The sequence below is a fragment of the Petaurus breviceps genome, unplaced genomic scaffold (assembly GCF_028583685.1).
Source record: "Petaurus breviceps papuanus isolate PSGF00001 unplaced genomic scaffold, PetGlider_PUasm1.0 91041, whole genome shotgun sequence".
Lineage (NCBI taxonomy): Eukaryota > Metazoa > Chordata > Mammalia > Diprotodontia > Petauridae > Petaurus > Petaurus breviceps.
In genome coordinates, this window is record NW_027187400.1 from 40,663,429 (window position 1) to 40,677,006 (window position 13,578).

General features: G+C 51.4%; 1 protein-coding gene across 1 annotated transcript in view; it reads right to left on the bottom strand.

Annotated features, from left to right (window-relative positions):
* Positions 1-13,326, bottom strand: part of NPHS1 (NPHS1 adhesion molecule, nephrin) — a 15,790-nt gene extending 2,464 nt beyond the window's left edge. The window contains exons 1-23 of the mRNA XM_069078682.1: positions 13,025-13,326; positions 12,734-12,937; positions 11,977-12,099; positions 11,616-11,744; positions 10,094-10,175; positions 9,906-10,009; positions 9,537-9,664; positions 9,265-9,436; positions 8,511-8,668; positions 8,203-8,347; positions 7,322-7,446; positions 6,707-6,911; positions 6,368-6,497; positions 6,000-6,172; positions 5,621-5,761; positions 5,375-5,515; positions 5,162-5,283; positions 4,530-4,695; positions 4,149-4,305; positions 3,489-3,640; positions 2,742-2,853; positions 2,465-2,646; positions 1,393-1,443 (exon numbers count right to left, since the gene is read on the bottom strand). Coding sequence (XP_068934783.1) covers positions 1,393-1,443; positions 2,465-2,646; positions 2,742-2,853; positions 3,489-3,640; positions 4,149-4,305; positions 4,530-4,695; positions 5,162-5,283; positions 5,375-5,515; positions 5,621-5,761; positions 6,000-6,172; positions 6,368-6,497; positions 6,707-6,911; positions 7,322-7,446; positions 8,203-8,347; positions 8,511-8,668; positions 9,265-9,436; positions 9,537-9,664; positions 9,906-10,009; positions 10,094-10,175; positions 11,616-11,744; positions 11,977-12,099; positions 12,734-12,937; positions 13,025-13,097 — 3,175 coding nt within the window. The 5' untranslated portion in view covers positions 13,098-13,326. The remainder of the gene's footprint in view (positions 1-1,392; positions 1,444-2,464; positions 2,647-2,741; positions 2,854-3,488; positions 3,641-4,148; positions 4,306-4,529; positions 4,696-5,161; positions 5,284-5,374; positions 5,516-5,620; positions 5,762-5,999; positions 6,173-6,367; positions 6,498-6,706; positions 6,912-7,321; positions 7,447-8,202; positions 8,348-8,510; positions 8,669-9,264; positions 9,437-9,536; positions 9,665-9,905; positions 10,010-10,093; positions 10,176-11,615; positions 11,745-11,976; positions 12,100-12,733; positions 12,938-13,024) is intronic.
* Between the last annotated feature and the right edge of the window lie 252 nt (positions 13,327-13,578).

Consider the following 13,578-nt stretch of genomic DNA (forward strand, 5'->3'; position numbering starts at 1 on the left):
TCCCCCACCCCTGCCCCGGCCTGGAGCACTCTTTCTCCTTGACTCCACCTTCTGGCTTCCTCAGACAAAAGTTCCGAATCTCACCTTCTCCTTTTGGGTCCCCCCCCCCCCCCATTTCTGCCTCCCCCACTGCTAGGGCTTTCTCTCGGAGATTACCTCTCATCTACTCTGTATTAATGCCTTGTGGGGAGAGGGGGGTGGTCGAGGAGCTGAGAATGGGGGTGGGGATGTTTTATTCAAGGGACAGTGAGGAAGCCAGAATATTTATCTGCAAAGAGCGCTGGATTTGGCATCAGAGAACCAAGTTCAAATACCAGCGATGCCACCTGTGTGACCTGGAGCAAATCACTTAGCCTCTTGGGCCTCAGTTTCCTAATCTGTAAAATGAAAAGATTAGACTCACGACTTCTAAAGTCCTGTTCAGGTCTATATCTATTATCCCTGGTGAGAAACCTATAATAGCTCCCCACTGTGTACAGGACCCAGGATACCTCTACCTGGCATTCACCCTTCCTGATCCAACCCCAGCCTTTCTTTCCAGTCCTATCTCCCATCCCTGCCCAACATGCACCTCTGCTCCAGTCAGGGCTCCTTGACACTGTGGCTGCTCCTTGTGCCTGAAATGTCCTTATCCAGAAAAATGCTACTGAATTTTCAAAGCCCAGCTCAAAGCTCACCTCTTTCATGACTGCCCCAAACAAATATGTAATAAAAATAACTAGCATTTTGTAGCCATTGAAGGTTTGCAAAGCGCTTTACAAACATCTCATTTTATCCACACAACAATATTGGGAGGTAAGTGCTGTTATTGTCCCCATTCTACAGATGAGGAAACTGAGGAAGACAGAGAAGAAATAACTTGTTGAGGGTCACACAGCTAATCTGAGACCAGATTTTAAAGCCAGGTTCCTGATTCCAGGTCCAGGGCTCTAATCATGGTAGCCACCTGGCTACCTAAAGTATAGATTTTGTTTAACCCTAGATTATAGTGCATCTTGTTCTGTAGTATTCACAGATTACTTCGTGTACATATAAATCTTATCTCCTCTACAGGACCCTAAGATATCCAAAAGCAAGAACCATATCTTGCAACTTTCTCTGTCCCTTTCCCAGCGCCTTGTTCAGGACTGGGTATCGTGTAGGCACTCAGTAAATAGTTGGTGAATTAAATTCGGTAAAAAAGGAATGGAAAGTGTGGAAGGGCTTCTGAGTGGAAAAGAAAGAAGTAAAAGAAATTTAATCGACAGATCAAGGGGATGGCAGGAGATGTGGATGGGGCCAAATGGAGTGAGCAGGTAAGTTATGGAAAAGAGCTAAGTAGGTGGTGATAGTAAGACAGATTTCTTTTCTTAGGCAAAAGAATAATGGAAATTGGTTCCAGGAAGGCCTCACCAGGTTCTATAGGGAACTGGTCCTCTGTCTTTTCAGATGAGTCTTCAATACCTAGCAAAAGAAAATGAGTGGGTTGGATTGACCCCAGGATGACAGGATGCCCCTCTAATACTGCCTAACCTTGCTCTCTCTCCCAGCCAAACCTAAATGAAGATTCTCTAAATGGAGTCTGCATCATCATGGGCACCATTATGCACCCCGTCCCAGAAAGCTGAGTAGTCAGGGCTATCTTTAGCCCTTCTCTCTCCCTCAATTCTCTGAGTCAAACCGTGACCACATCTGTTGAGCCCATCTCACCCATGGCCATTCCCTTCCTCCATATTTCTGCTGTGTTTCCTCAACTACAGACAGGACCTGCATGACCTACCACCTGCATCCTAGCACCTCTGGCCTCTCTACATCCTCCTTCACTCAGCTACCAGCATCACCTGCCTCTCCATGGCTTCTAAGGCACTTTCCAGCTCAAAATCCAATATCTTTCAGTCCTTCATGGGTCCATCTGGTCATGTCCAACACCCAAGATCTCCCACAGTCCACAGTCACCTTATCTCCTTATCTTTTCTCCCATTACTCTTTTCCATGCCCTCTATGTCTTAATCAAACTAGATAGCTCTCTGCTACCAGAACATGACCTTTCATCTCTGGTCTCTCTGTCTTTGTCCACAGTGGTACCCTATGCCTAAATGTCCTTGCTCCTCCTTCTGTAGTGGGTAGGTCATTGGGCCTGGAGTCAGGTTTCAAATTTGACCTCAGACACGTCTTAGCTGTGTAACCCTGGGCAAATTACTTAATCTCTGCCTGCCTTGGTTTCCTCAACTGAGGAAAATGAAGATCACAATAGCACCTACTTGCTAGGGCTGTTGTGAGGACCAAATAATATAGTATTTGTCAAGTGCTTAGCATAGGCCTGGCGTGGAATTGGCTCTGAATAAATGCTTCTTCCCTTGCCCCTTCCCTAGGTGGCAAAGGCAAGAGTCTCTGGATGACTGTCCAAGGGATGGGAACTGTAGTTCTTGCTCTTTCCACGGACTCCCTAATGCCTAAATTTCCCCAACACCTTTCCCTCAGGTACCCATGGTGGTCACCGGGATGCGGGCTCCCCGATCAGCAAGGTCACTGTCCCCCAGGGCATTGGTGGCCAGCAGAGAGAAACGATATAGGGTGAAAGGTCGAAGACCATCCACAGTAAAGGAGGTGGCTTGAGGTGGGAAGACATCCACGTACAGGTACCCTGGTATCTCAGGTGCCTCATACCTGCATTGATCATAGGGAGCTTATAGATGAGTGGGCCACTCAGTTTCAGCCTGCTGCCTCCCCACTCTGTCCTCTCAGCCCAGTGTGGCCCCTACCTGACACGGAATCTCTGTTCCAGGCCCCCATCAAAGCCTGCTTTCCACTCCAAGCCCACAGAGTGGCGGGTGATATTCATGACCTTTAGGTTTGTTGGAGGGTCTGGCCGACCTGTCAAGGGGAGAGGTGACAGAAAACCACCTTCCCTGTGCTCCCCCTTCCACATTCTCTGCCCATTTCCTCCCTGGACCCAGGCAGGCCTACCTTTCATTGATCAACCTCAACATATGAAAACTTGAATTTATAAAACCAAATTAAAAGAGGGACGAGGTGGGAGGGGTGGAAATTACCTCTTAACAAGATGATTGAGCCTGATTTTTGCTTTTCTGAAAGGGCCACAGATATTCTTAAAAGATTAAACTCTCCTAACTCCTTGGAGCTTTTGTGTGGCAAAAATTCAAAACATACCTAACCCTTCTCCTCAGGAGTATGGATACTTCATGAAGTGAGGGATACATGTAATCTTTCAGGCTGTGGAACAAGAGACTTTCCTAGCAAGGGTTCTAAGTCAATTTTGTATATTGTAGACCCCTTCAGTAAAGCCTGTGGGCCCCTTATCAGAATTATGTTTTGTAGGCACAAAATACATAGAATGATAAAGGAAACCAGTTTTGATGAAATAAAGATTTTTTCTCATTCAAGTTTGTGGACCCCACTGCAATCTCTGGGGGTCTATGGACCCCAGGCTAAGATCCCTTGCCTTAGAGGCTCTGCCCTCCCCTTTCCTGCCCCACCCCAAGCCATACTAATGCTGACGATCTGGATATCGGTGTGGTCAGTGCCCAAGTTGTTGGTGGCTGTGCAAGTGAAGAGGGCATAGTCTTGGGCAGCCGTGATGTTGGCAATGGTGAGGACACTGCTATGAACTGGTCCCTCATGATAGGTATGTTCGGTATATCTGGGAGAAAGGGAGGGGATAAGGAATGAAGTAAGGTCTGGCAATGGTGGTGGTGGTGGCTGTGGTGGCAGTGGTGGCAGCAGTGGTGGCAGCGGTGGGGGTGGCAGCAGTGGTGGCAGTGGCAGTGGTGGCGTCAGTGTTGGTAGTGGTAGTGATGGTGGCAGTGGTGATGGTGGTAGTGATAGGAATCAGAACAGATGGAGCTGCAGACTCAGATGGGGTTGAGATCAGAGGATATAGTGCTAGGGGCTGAGTGAGAGTTTAGGACAAGTGGAGGGTGATGTCAGAGGCCAAGATTTGTGAGAAATGGTGTCAGGGAATGAGAATAGGTGTGTGGGATTAGTAATTGGGTGTGGGGAGACATCTCCACAGTGAAATGCTCATATTGCCAGGGGTCAAGGAGTGGGAAGGGGAGAGATTGAGATCAATTCCACGTGGGGTTAGGAGGCATGTAGAAAGCAGAGGATGTGTGGGTCAGTGAGGATCTGCCATCGTTGTGGGTACTGACCTGGGGTCTTGGAGGTCCAGGGGAACCCCATTCTTGGCCCAGGTGAAGACAACATTAGGGACACCCCGTGCCCGGCAGTGTAAGGTGGCTGAGCTGGACCGGTCCCCAGCGGCAGCCACCTTCGTGAGAGGCTGAGGGTATTCAACCTCAGGAGCAACTTGAAGGAGACAATGAGGAACGGCATAAGAGGAAGACTTTTGCCATGTAAGGAATGGTGGGACGCAGCTGGTTTCTCTAAGCTCTAAGACTCCAAGGGGTCACAGTGAGGGACTTCTGAGGAGCATGGTGGGGCATCAAGTTTAAGGCCCAGGGTGGGAGATTTGGGGGTCAAGATAAGCTTAGTGTGAGAGTCCATATTGGGGTTCCCCCAATTTTACCTACATCTCACAATAAGCCTTGAGAGCCTGCGGGCAGGGGGAGGTATCCCATTGTCCACAATGCACTGGTATGGTCCAGCCTGCTCCAAAGTAGCCTTAGGGATCTGTAGCCGTCCTGTCAATCCCTGCGAAGTCTGTTCCATACCCTCCAGGTCTTGTTCTTCCTCTCCCTTCAGGGACACAAATCCGGCAAAGGCCAGAAACCCATCCTCCCAATCCGCCCCCACTCTAAATGCTGGTTCTGCCTTTTAGCGGTAGGGCTGCCCTGAACACCCCCAAACCAGATCTCCCCTGCCTGCTGCCTGTCTGTCCTCTCCAGCAGCAGAGGCACAGAAAATAAGCATTTGGACAACTCCAGGAAAGCCCCTGCAATTGCGGAGATGATTCAGGCAAAATCCCTGCTATAAGAGATATCTAGGGTCAAGAAAAGGGTCTTCCTTTGAACTGTGGAAATCAAGTCTGGAGGGTGGGCAGGGCAGGAGACCTGGCTGAGACCCTGTAGGAATGTCACTGAGCCAGGAGGTGGCAGCCTGGGACTGGGCTTGGGGATCTATAGCCTAGGACTGAGGTTTGGATCAGGAAAAGGAACAGCACTGAAGTGGAGGCTGGAGCTGGGGTTGTAGGGGAATCCCTTACCAGCCTCTCCCACTGAAACATGCCAGGAAGGACTGGGCTGGCATCAACAACACAGAGGATCTCTGCCGATCCACCCACGTCCACCTCTGTGACATCGGGGATGGTCTGGATGGTAGGGGCATCTGGGGAGGGAAGAGAGGCAAGGGGCTCAATCTGGGGTGGGGTCACTGAGGGGAAGGCTGGCCATTCTCAGGCAAGGGGAAGCTTACTCACAGTGGACCGCCAGCCTGACCACGGCCTCACTGATGCCCTCTGCGTTCTGGCACAGCAGCCGGTACTCCCCGCTATCTCCCCGAGTCAAGTTCCATAGTTTCAGGGCTCCTCCAGGGAGGATCCGGTGTCTGGGACCCCCATCTGGGAAGTAAGGGACGCAGCATTCACAAAAACACGTCCTCCCCTTCCAGAGCCCTTGGAGGCCACAGACCCTCTTGCCAGGTCGTTCTCTCCCACTTCTGGTACCTGGACTCAGTTTGCTCCCCTGGAAACTCCAATTGAAGAATTCAGGGGCTGGGTTAGCAGACACAGAGATGGGGAGCAATGCTCCCCCATGTTCCTGGGCTTCTACTTTGAGGACCTGATCTTCCAGGAACTTGGGAGGATCTGTGTGGATAAGGAAAGTGATCATTGGGACCCATGTGTGGAGGGAGGGTCAGGGCTTGGGGAGCGGAGGATAAAGCCAGTCAGCAAACAGTAAGCCTTTATCATGCACCAGGCACCATACCAAGTGTGGCTTAGTTATAGGGTCTGGTTCAGGTTTAGGATGGTGATGGGATCAGGGATAGATGTAGTTGGGTTATGGGCCCCTTCTACCCACTGTTCACCCCCATAGAACACGCACAAAGCACGTGCAGCCGATAGAAGGCGCTCACGGTCTCTTGAAGCTCAGGGCTGTTCGCCCTGCATGTCACACGATCCCCATGGTCCTGGGAAGACACCTGAAGCCATATGCTCCCTGCTGCCTCCGAGCCCCTGAACCTGGATGGCCTGTACCTGAAGGCCATTCCTTGGAGCCTGGGAAGGATGGGGACAGGAGGAGTGTTGGAAGCCCTGGGGACGTGAGGGGTGATAGGAGATGTGGGGACATGAGGGGTGTCAGGAGCCCTGGGGACAATTCTGGGATCTGGGCTTCTGGAGAGCAGGCAGGGCTATGATTCTTCAGTGGAGGGGGTTGAAGGTTGTGGGGTGGAGAGTACAAAGTGACCTCACCTCTCCCCTTCCTTTTCCCAAGACAGGTTGGCTGGGGGGTTACTGCTGAGGCTAACACAAGTGAGGTTCACAGAGTCTCCAGGGCGCAGAATGGAGGTATTAGCTGAAATAGTCACATTGATGGGAGGGACTGCAATAAAAAGGAAGTACTGTCCCAAAGTTTCCACAGTATGATAACTTTCCAGAAACTTCTATCCAACATCTCCCTCTTTCCCCCAGGGGTGAGAGTTTCCTGAGCCCCATGCCTTGGAGCCTCCCCACCTGGGTCCCCTCCTTCAGCGGTGTGAGAGCCCCCTCCTATTCCAGGCCCTCCCCAAGAGGATCAAGGTGATGCCTCACACTGCACATGGAACTTGGTGGAGGCTGAGCCTTGGTCGTTGGTGGCCTTGCAGTTGGAAGTGGTCTTGCAGGTATAGATAGCCTGGTTGTCACTGGGGTCCAGCTTCAGGATCAGCTCTCTGGAGAAGGTGTTCCCTGACTTCTCCACCACGCTCCGTGGCCTCTGCTCCATCCCTGACTTGGTCTCCACCACAGGCTTCTTGTCCTTTCAATCCATTCCAGGCCCCAGTCTCAGAATGCCTTGGCACCCGACTCCCAGTCTGAGATTTCTCTCTTCCCCCTCCTTCCAACAGGGGACCCACATTTGGGAATTCTTTCTCTTGATTCTCCACCCACCTGTCCTGAAGGGTTCACATTCCTCTCTTTAAGCATTTAGCTTGTCCACCCTTAGGTAAAGTCCCAGAATCGCCCAGCAATTTCCAAAGTAACATTTCAGCTCATCATACAACTGGTCTCCCAGTTACAGACAGCCCCAAATTCCTGGGATTTTCTAGCAGCCTGGTCCGGACTCCCACCATTCCCATTCCCCACCCTCTGCTTTATGCAGACACACCTGCAGCCCCTAGGAAGGGAATCCTCAAATACCTTCCCTGACCCTGAGTTTTCTGCCCTCACCTTGCACCAGGAGAGGGAGGGCTCCGGGTTGCCCCCAATGGCCAGACACAGGAGCCGAATCTGGTTTCCTGCTCGAAAATTTTCCCCCTTAGGGAAACTCTCAATCCAGAGTCTTTGGATAGGATCTGGTGGGTGGTGAAGAAGGGAGAAATGAGCCTTTTTTTCTTTTCCTCTCCCCTCTGCACTTGAACCATGAGGGTCTGGGACAGGCTGTCAGGGGGAATATCCTCAGGAATAGCCTGGACTATTGAAATAGCCTTCTGATTGGTGTCCCCGCCTCTAGCCTCTCCCATCTCCAGTGTCCAGTGGATATTCATAAAGCATAGGTCTGACTATGCAGGTCTCTCCTCTGCTCAAGAAGTGGCAATGATTCCCTATTCCTTTTAGCACAAAATGCAAACACCTCTGTTTAGCTTTTGAAACCCTTCATCATATGACTCCGTCCAATTTTTCCAGGCTGATGATGCATTTCTCCCTCTTACACAATCTTCATTCCACCAAAAAGAGCCTTCTTGGCAGATAGGGTTCTACACCATTCCATCCTCAGATGACACCTCATTTTTTGAAATCCTTGTATTATGTCAGGATGCTCCAGGATCATCTTCTTCAAGAAGCATTTTCCTATTTATTGGTGCCCTCCCAGCCTAGGCACTGTCTATCTATTTTGTGATCTAGCCTATATTTGCTTATCTGTGAATGGTACAAACTCTGCCCTCATCCTTCCCCCTCTCCATTCCCCACAGAATAGAAGCTCACAGAGGGCAGGTCTGGGTCCGTTGTATATTTTTACCCCTAGCACATAATAGGTGCTTAATAAAAGCTTATCCATTGATTGGGAGGTTGAGGAGGGGCATTCTACTAGGTTTTTTGAGGGGGCTCACATTTCACATTTAGTGTGACTGATTTCTTGAGGGTCTCCTTGGCAAAAGCCTCACTAAAGGCCTCACAGGTCAGCATCAGCCCATTGTCTGCCCTCCGCACGGTGTGAGTCACGTTGGACATGGTTACTCGACCACCATACAGCCCCTGAGGATGGAATTGGAGCCTCAAACTTGGGCATCCAGCCCACCAGCCCACCAGCCCAGGGACTTCCCCATGCTCCGCTTAAGGGTGGGCCAAGTCTTTGATTCTCCCCCAGTCCAGGCTCCTGGCTCTTCGGGGCCCCTGGGCTCCAGCCCTCAAACCTCACATCAGTGACAGTCACATCTGTGGGTCTGAGCTCCTGCCAGCCCAACCACCAGCGCAGCAGGACTCCTGGGTTACTAGACTTGGTGAAGCAAGAGAAGGGTGCCGTCTTGTTTTCATCTAGGCTTGTGGAACCCAAGATAGTGATAGAGCTGGGGGGGACTGTGAGGAGGAGAGATGAGAGACGTGAAGATGGCACCAGACCGAGCTAGAACTAGGCTAGGGCACTCACAGGGGCAGATGCTTTCTCTCTGTAAAGATTCCACACCTTGGCTTCATTGCCATCCCCAAGATCACCCCAAGGTGCTCCATCTGCCACCTGCCTTCCCCTGCCTCCGAGTTGGAGCACTCATTAGCTCTTCCTCTGGAAGAAAGGCTGTCCCTCCTCTAAGGGTGACTACACCCAACCATATGGACCAGAGCCATGCCTTTTATGGAGGATGAAAGTGCCAATCTTCCCACTCATTGTGAGGAAGCCTCCCTCTTCAAAGGGTGGTGTCCCAGGGTCTCTTTTCTCTCTGAGGCTTTGTTTCCCAAGGTCCATTCCCCCGAACTCAATTTGCCCTGGGCACCAGAATTCCCAGTCATGGTTCTGGTGCTAGCTAGAACTGGGGGAACTAAGCAAGGTTGGGTAGGCCTAGGTAGGCTGGGGGCAGAGGAAGGGGATAGATTGCTCCAGAAGAGGAAGCAATAACTCCAAGGGGACCATCAGGGATGGAATGGGGCAGGGGGCAGTGGGCAGCTCCCAGGATCCTCACAGGAGATATGCAGTGTGATCACATGTTCTTGAGCTGTAGGGGACACACTGTTCTGGGCTTCACAGCTGAGCTGGGCCCCGTTGTCCTCTGGCTGTATGGTCAGAGGTAGGATGCTTCGGGCCAGGGCCTGCTTGTGGTCAGTTTCCCAAACTGTAGAGATCACCTTTCCATTCTGGGGTGGGGACAGGGGATGACATGGAAAAAAGTGAACAGGGGATCCTGAAAGTGAAAACCCAGATTGCCAAAACCACTCTGTAGAGTTTCCACCTCACCTTCAGCCACTGCAGAGTGGCCAGAGGGTTTCCCCCTCGAGACACACAGGGCAGCTCCAAATCCTGTCCAGCTCTGGCTCTCCCCTCCAGCTGGCCAGGCCACTCAATAACAGGAGGGCCAGGGGGAACTGTGGAGAAGGGAGCCAGAGGGTACTCAGCAAGGAGATGTTCCTCAGCTCTGGATGTCTTCAAAGAGACCTAGAACTCAGTCCCCTTGCCATCCCTCCCTGGTCTCCCATTTCTCAAGATCCTGAGTCATAAATACTTACTTCCCATATGAGAACATGCTTGGTACTCTTGATAAATAAGGCCTCCCAAGGGGCCCATGGCTCCCTCCCCTTGCCACCCTGTCTTGGGGCCCTAGCTCACACAGAATGTTCATGGTGAAAGAAGCTTTCAAGGATTCCTTCAGGGCTGGGTTGGTCACTTCACAGACCAGGAGTTTCCCATTGTCAGAGGGCTTGGGAGTCACCCTGGGCAGAGAGAGGAATTCAAAGGTGGGAGAATAGATTGGGAGAAAGCATTTGGGTCCTTGGGGATCCAAGTGCCCCCTGTACCTGACTGTGGCCTCCGTGGTGACAAATTTCTCACGGGCTCCAGGATTTGTGTAGGGGAAGACGTCTGGAATCAGCCAGTTGTCTGGTTAGCAGAAGAAGGGGGAAAGGGAGAGAGACCCTCTGAGTTAGATCAGAAGTTAGGGAGAATGGGGACCACATCCCCCAGTGAGCGACCACTTTCCCCAAGATCCAAACATCCTTGGTTTTGCCTCTCTTGCTCCACTGTACCCACCCACACATGCTCACCTCTGCCTTTGGTCCCACTTCTGGGCTTCCCTACCCCAGTTAACAGCTTCTTACCTATGGTGACCGTCTCCCCAACCAAACCCAACCCCCTTCTCCCTGCCTTCCCTACTTCTGTTAATAGCCCTCCCATCCTCCCAGTCACCGTCCACTCCCACATCCAATCAATCACAAGACGGTGTTTATTCTGTCTCAGCAATATCTTGTCCTCTCCCTCTTCCTTTCCACAGTCACTGCCCCCATGCAGCACAAGCAAGCTCAGTCCCTCGTGCATCCTGGCCTGGACTATTCCAACAGCCTCCTCTCTTGTGTCCTGATTCTCTAGACCCTCCCTGTCTCTAATCCATTCAGCACAAACCACCAGATTTGGCTCTGATCACTACGCCCACCTGTGCATGGACCATTCAACGGCTTCCCATTGCCCAGAGGATAACGGGCAGATTCCTTGGCTTAACAATGAGTCCAATTGGCCACCATGGCCTTCCTAGAACGTTGCTTCTCCCAGCTCCCATTCACGCTCCCCTTTGCTCCAGCTAAATGGGACTTCCTTGCCCTCTCTCCTCATGCACTTTACCTTGGAATGCCCTTCTGGGCCAAATCTGCCTGTGCACTTCCTACCCATCTTTCAATGTCCAGGTTAAATGTCACCTCTGCCAGGATGTCTTCCCCAATCCCTTCCAAAAGGAACTCCATTCATCCTTCTCTGAGCTGCCCTAGTACCTTTAAATGCCCTTTCATGATCTGTCTCACATTATTGGAAGGGGAAAGGAACATTCATGGTCTTCTGTGTAATGTGCCAAGAGCTTGACAAATATTATTTCCTTTTATCATATTTGTGAACATATCATATACTTCTTACTGTGGAACAAACTGGACAGCAGGGCTAGGGTACAGACAGGGACTGATGTCAGTCTCCAAGATGAGGAGGTTTCCTCTATCAATGGAGGTACCACTGTTGGGAGACTCTAACTGGGGCTGCCACCAGGGGACAGAGGGGCTTTGGTTTGTGAGGCACCTGCCCGGTCACCAATTATACTCTGAAGAGGCTGCCTGGAGCCCTAGGAGCTTGGGACTTGCCCAGGAAGACACAGCCAGGATGTGTCAGAGGTGAGGCAGAAGGGATGACATTTTATTCATCTTTGGATTCCTCACAAAGTCCCTCCCATATCTTTATAAAACAGTCAACACTCAATGCATCCTCCTTGAATTGGTGACTGTGTAATCATTTAATGGTCTCACCAAAAGTCTCAGATGCTTTCAGTCACATACATCCACTCACCCTGGCGAAAAATGATCTCAGTCTCTGGTTTAGAGTCTCCAGAAGTGCAGGTGACTGAATATTCCTCTCCAGCAACCCAGGTGACCAAGCTCCCAGCCTCAGGATTCATCTGTATGACCTTAGGAGGTACTAATGGAGGCATGAGGTCAGAGGGCAGAGAATCATAAGTCAGAGAGAGTAACCCCAAGACTAGACATCCTCAAAGCATGTAAAGAACAGGGTTAATAATGTCTGGATCCCAAGGTTTCCCCCCAGGATCTGGCTAGGAAGATCAGAGGCTGGAGGATGGTCTCTGGAAGTTCTGGGGCTGGGGAGGGAGTCGAGGCAGAGGGAAAGCTAAGAACTTGGGAAGATCTCATACCTAGCACAGTGACCGTGATTCTAGGAGAGACAAGCTCAGGGCTGGTCTCAGACCGGCTGACTTGACATTCGAACTCTGCGTCATCACTGATGTCACACTTAGAAATGTGGAGGTGAAATTCACCTGTCGGGGAGACACAGGCACAAGGCAAGAGTCAACAGCTTGGGTTGATTATGGGTCACTCCCATTTGTGGGTAGATGGTCAGTTCTTCCAGAATCAGGAGGGTCCTCAGTGGCCAGCCCCTCTCCGAAAAGGAATCCCTGCCTTCTATAAATATGGACAAGTAGGTCGCCATCTGGCCTCTCCTTGGAGGCCTTCAGTGAGGGGAATGAGTGGCCTCTGAGGTGACCGATTCCATCTTCAAAAAGCTAGAATTATGAGGAAGTTGTTTTCCTTGTGGAAAGCCTGTGTCTCCTTGAGGGCCACTCTTTGCTGAGTCCTCTGTCCACGGGGAGGAAGCAAGGTGGCACAGTGGATAGACTGCCAAGCCTTGAATCAGGAAATCTCATCCTGCTGAGTTCAAATTCCACCTCAGACACTTCCTATGTGTGACCCTGGACAAGTCACTTAACCCTGTTTGCCTTAGTTCCCTATCTGTAAAATGAACTGGAAAAGGAAATGGCAAACCACTCCAGTATCTCTGCCCCAAAAAACCCTAATTGGGGTCATGGAGAGCTGGCATGACTGAAAACAACTGGACGACAGCTGCCCGTGGGCAGTTGCTAGTTCAGCCCTTGGAGGCCAAATAGAACTCACCTTGATCAGGATTGCCCGTCATACGGTATCTGGGGAACCCTGGGATCTCAGGGTTGGGGCCCAACACAAAACCATCTTTCACCCACTGCACATGCCCTTGTCTGGCTCGGACACCGCATTTCAATACAACGTCCTCTCCTTCAACGACCGTCACATTGTCTGGTAGTAGCCAAAAGTCCTGCTGGGGTGGGGTCTGGAGCCGGGCTTTGGGGAAGAGAAAAGTAGGTAGCTGATGGGCCTGGGATCAGAGGCCTAATATGGGAATGGTCAGAGGCCAGTGGGCTCTCTTACCTTCCACAAGCAGCTGCAGGAAGATTGCAGTGTGAAGGGCTCCCCTGGGCATCAGCCTCAAGACCCAGAACATCTTGGCTCCTCACCTACAGCCCGATCTGCCCAACTTAGCTCTCTACTCTGGAGTGTCTTGGAGACGTAGAGAACATCCAGACTTTGAGGGGTCTTAGAAGTCACCTAATGGAACCCCATCATTCCGCCTGGAGAGTGAAACAACTTTTCCCCAGGTCCCCCAGGTGAGGAGCAGAGCAGGGATTAGAAGGCAGGTCTCCTCACTCCTAGCTCAGGCTTTCTGGCTCTGTCCCTCCTTATTTTCCTACTGGGTGGGGGCAGAGCCCAGGGCCAGAAATCCCCCAGAGTCAGCAGATGCCAGTGACATTCTTCAGTCCGGCAACCCCTCCACACCCTGGAATGGCCAGCTCTGCTACCCGCCCCTTTCCTCACCCTGCACCAGTTGGAAGGATCGGCCTGGGGTTGTCACCAGGAGACAAGGGGCTTTGCATGGCACCTACAAATTTAGAACTGTACTTACGTGGTGTTGTGGGTAAGAGCCT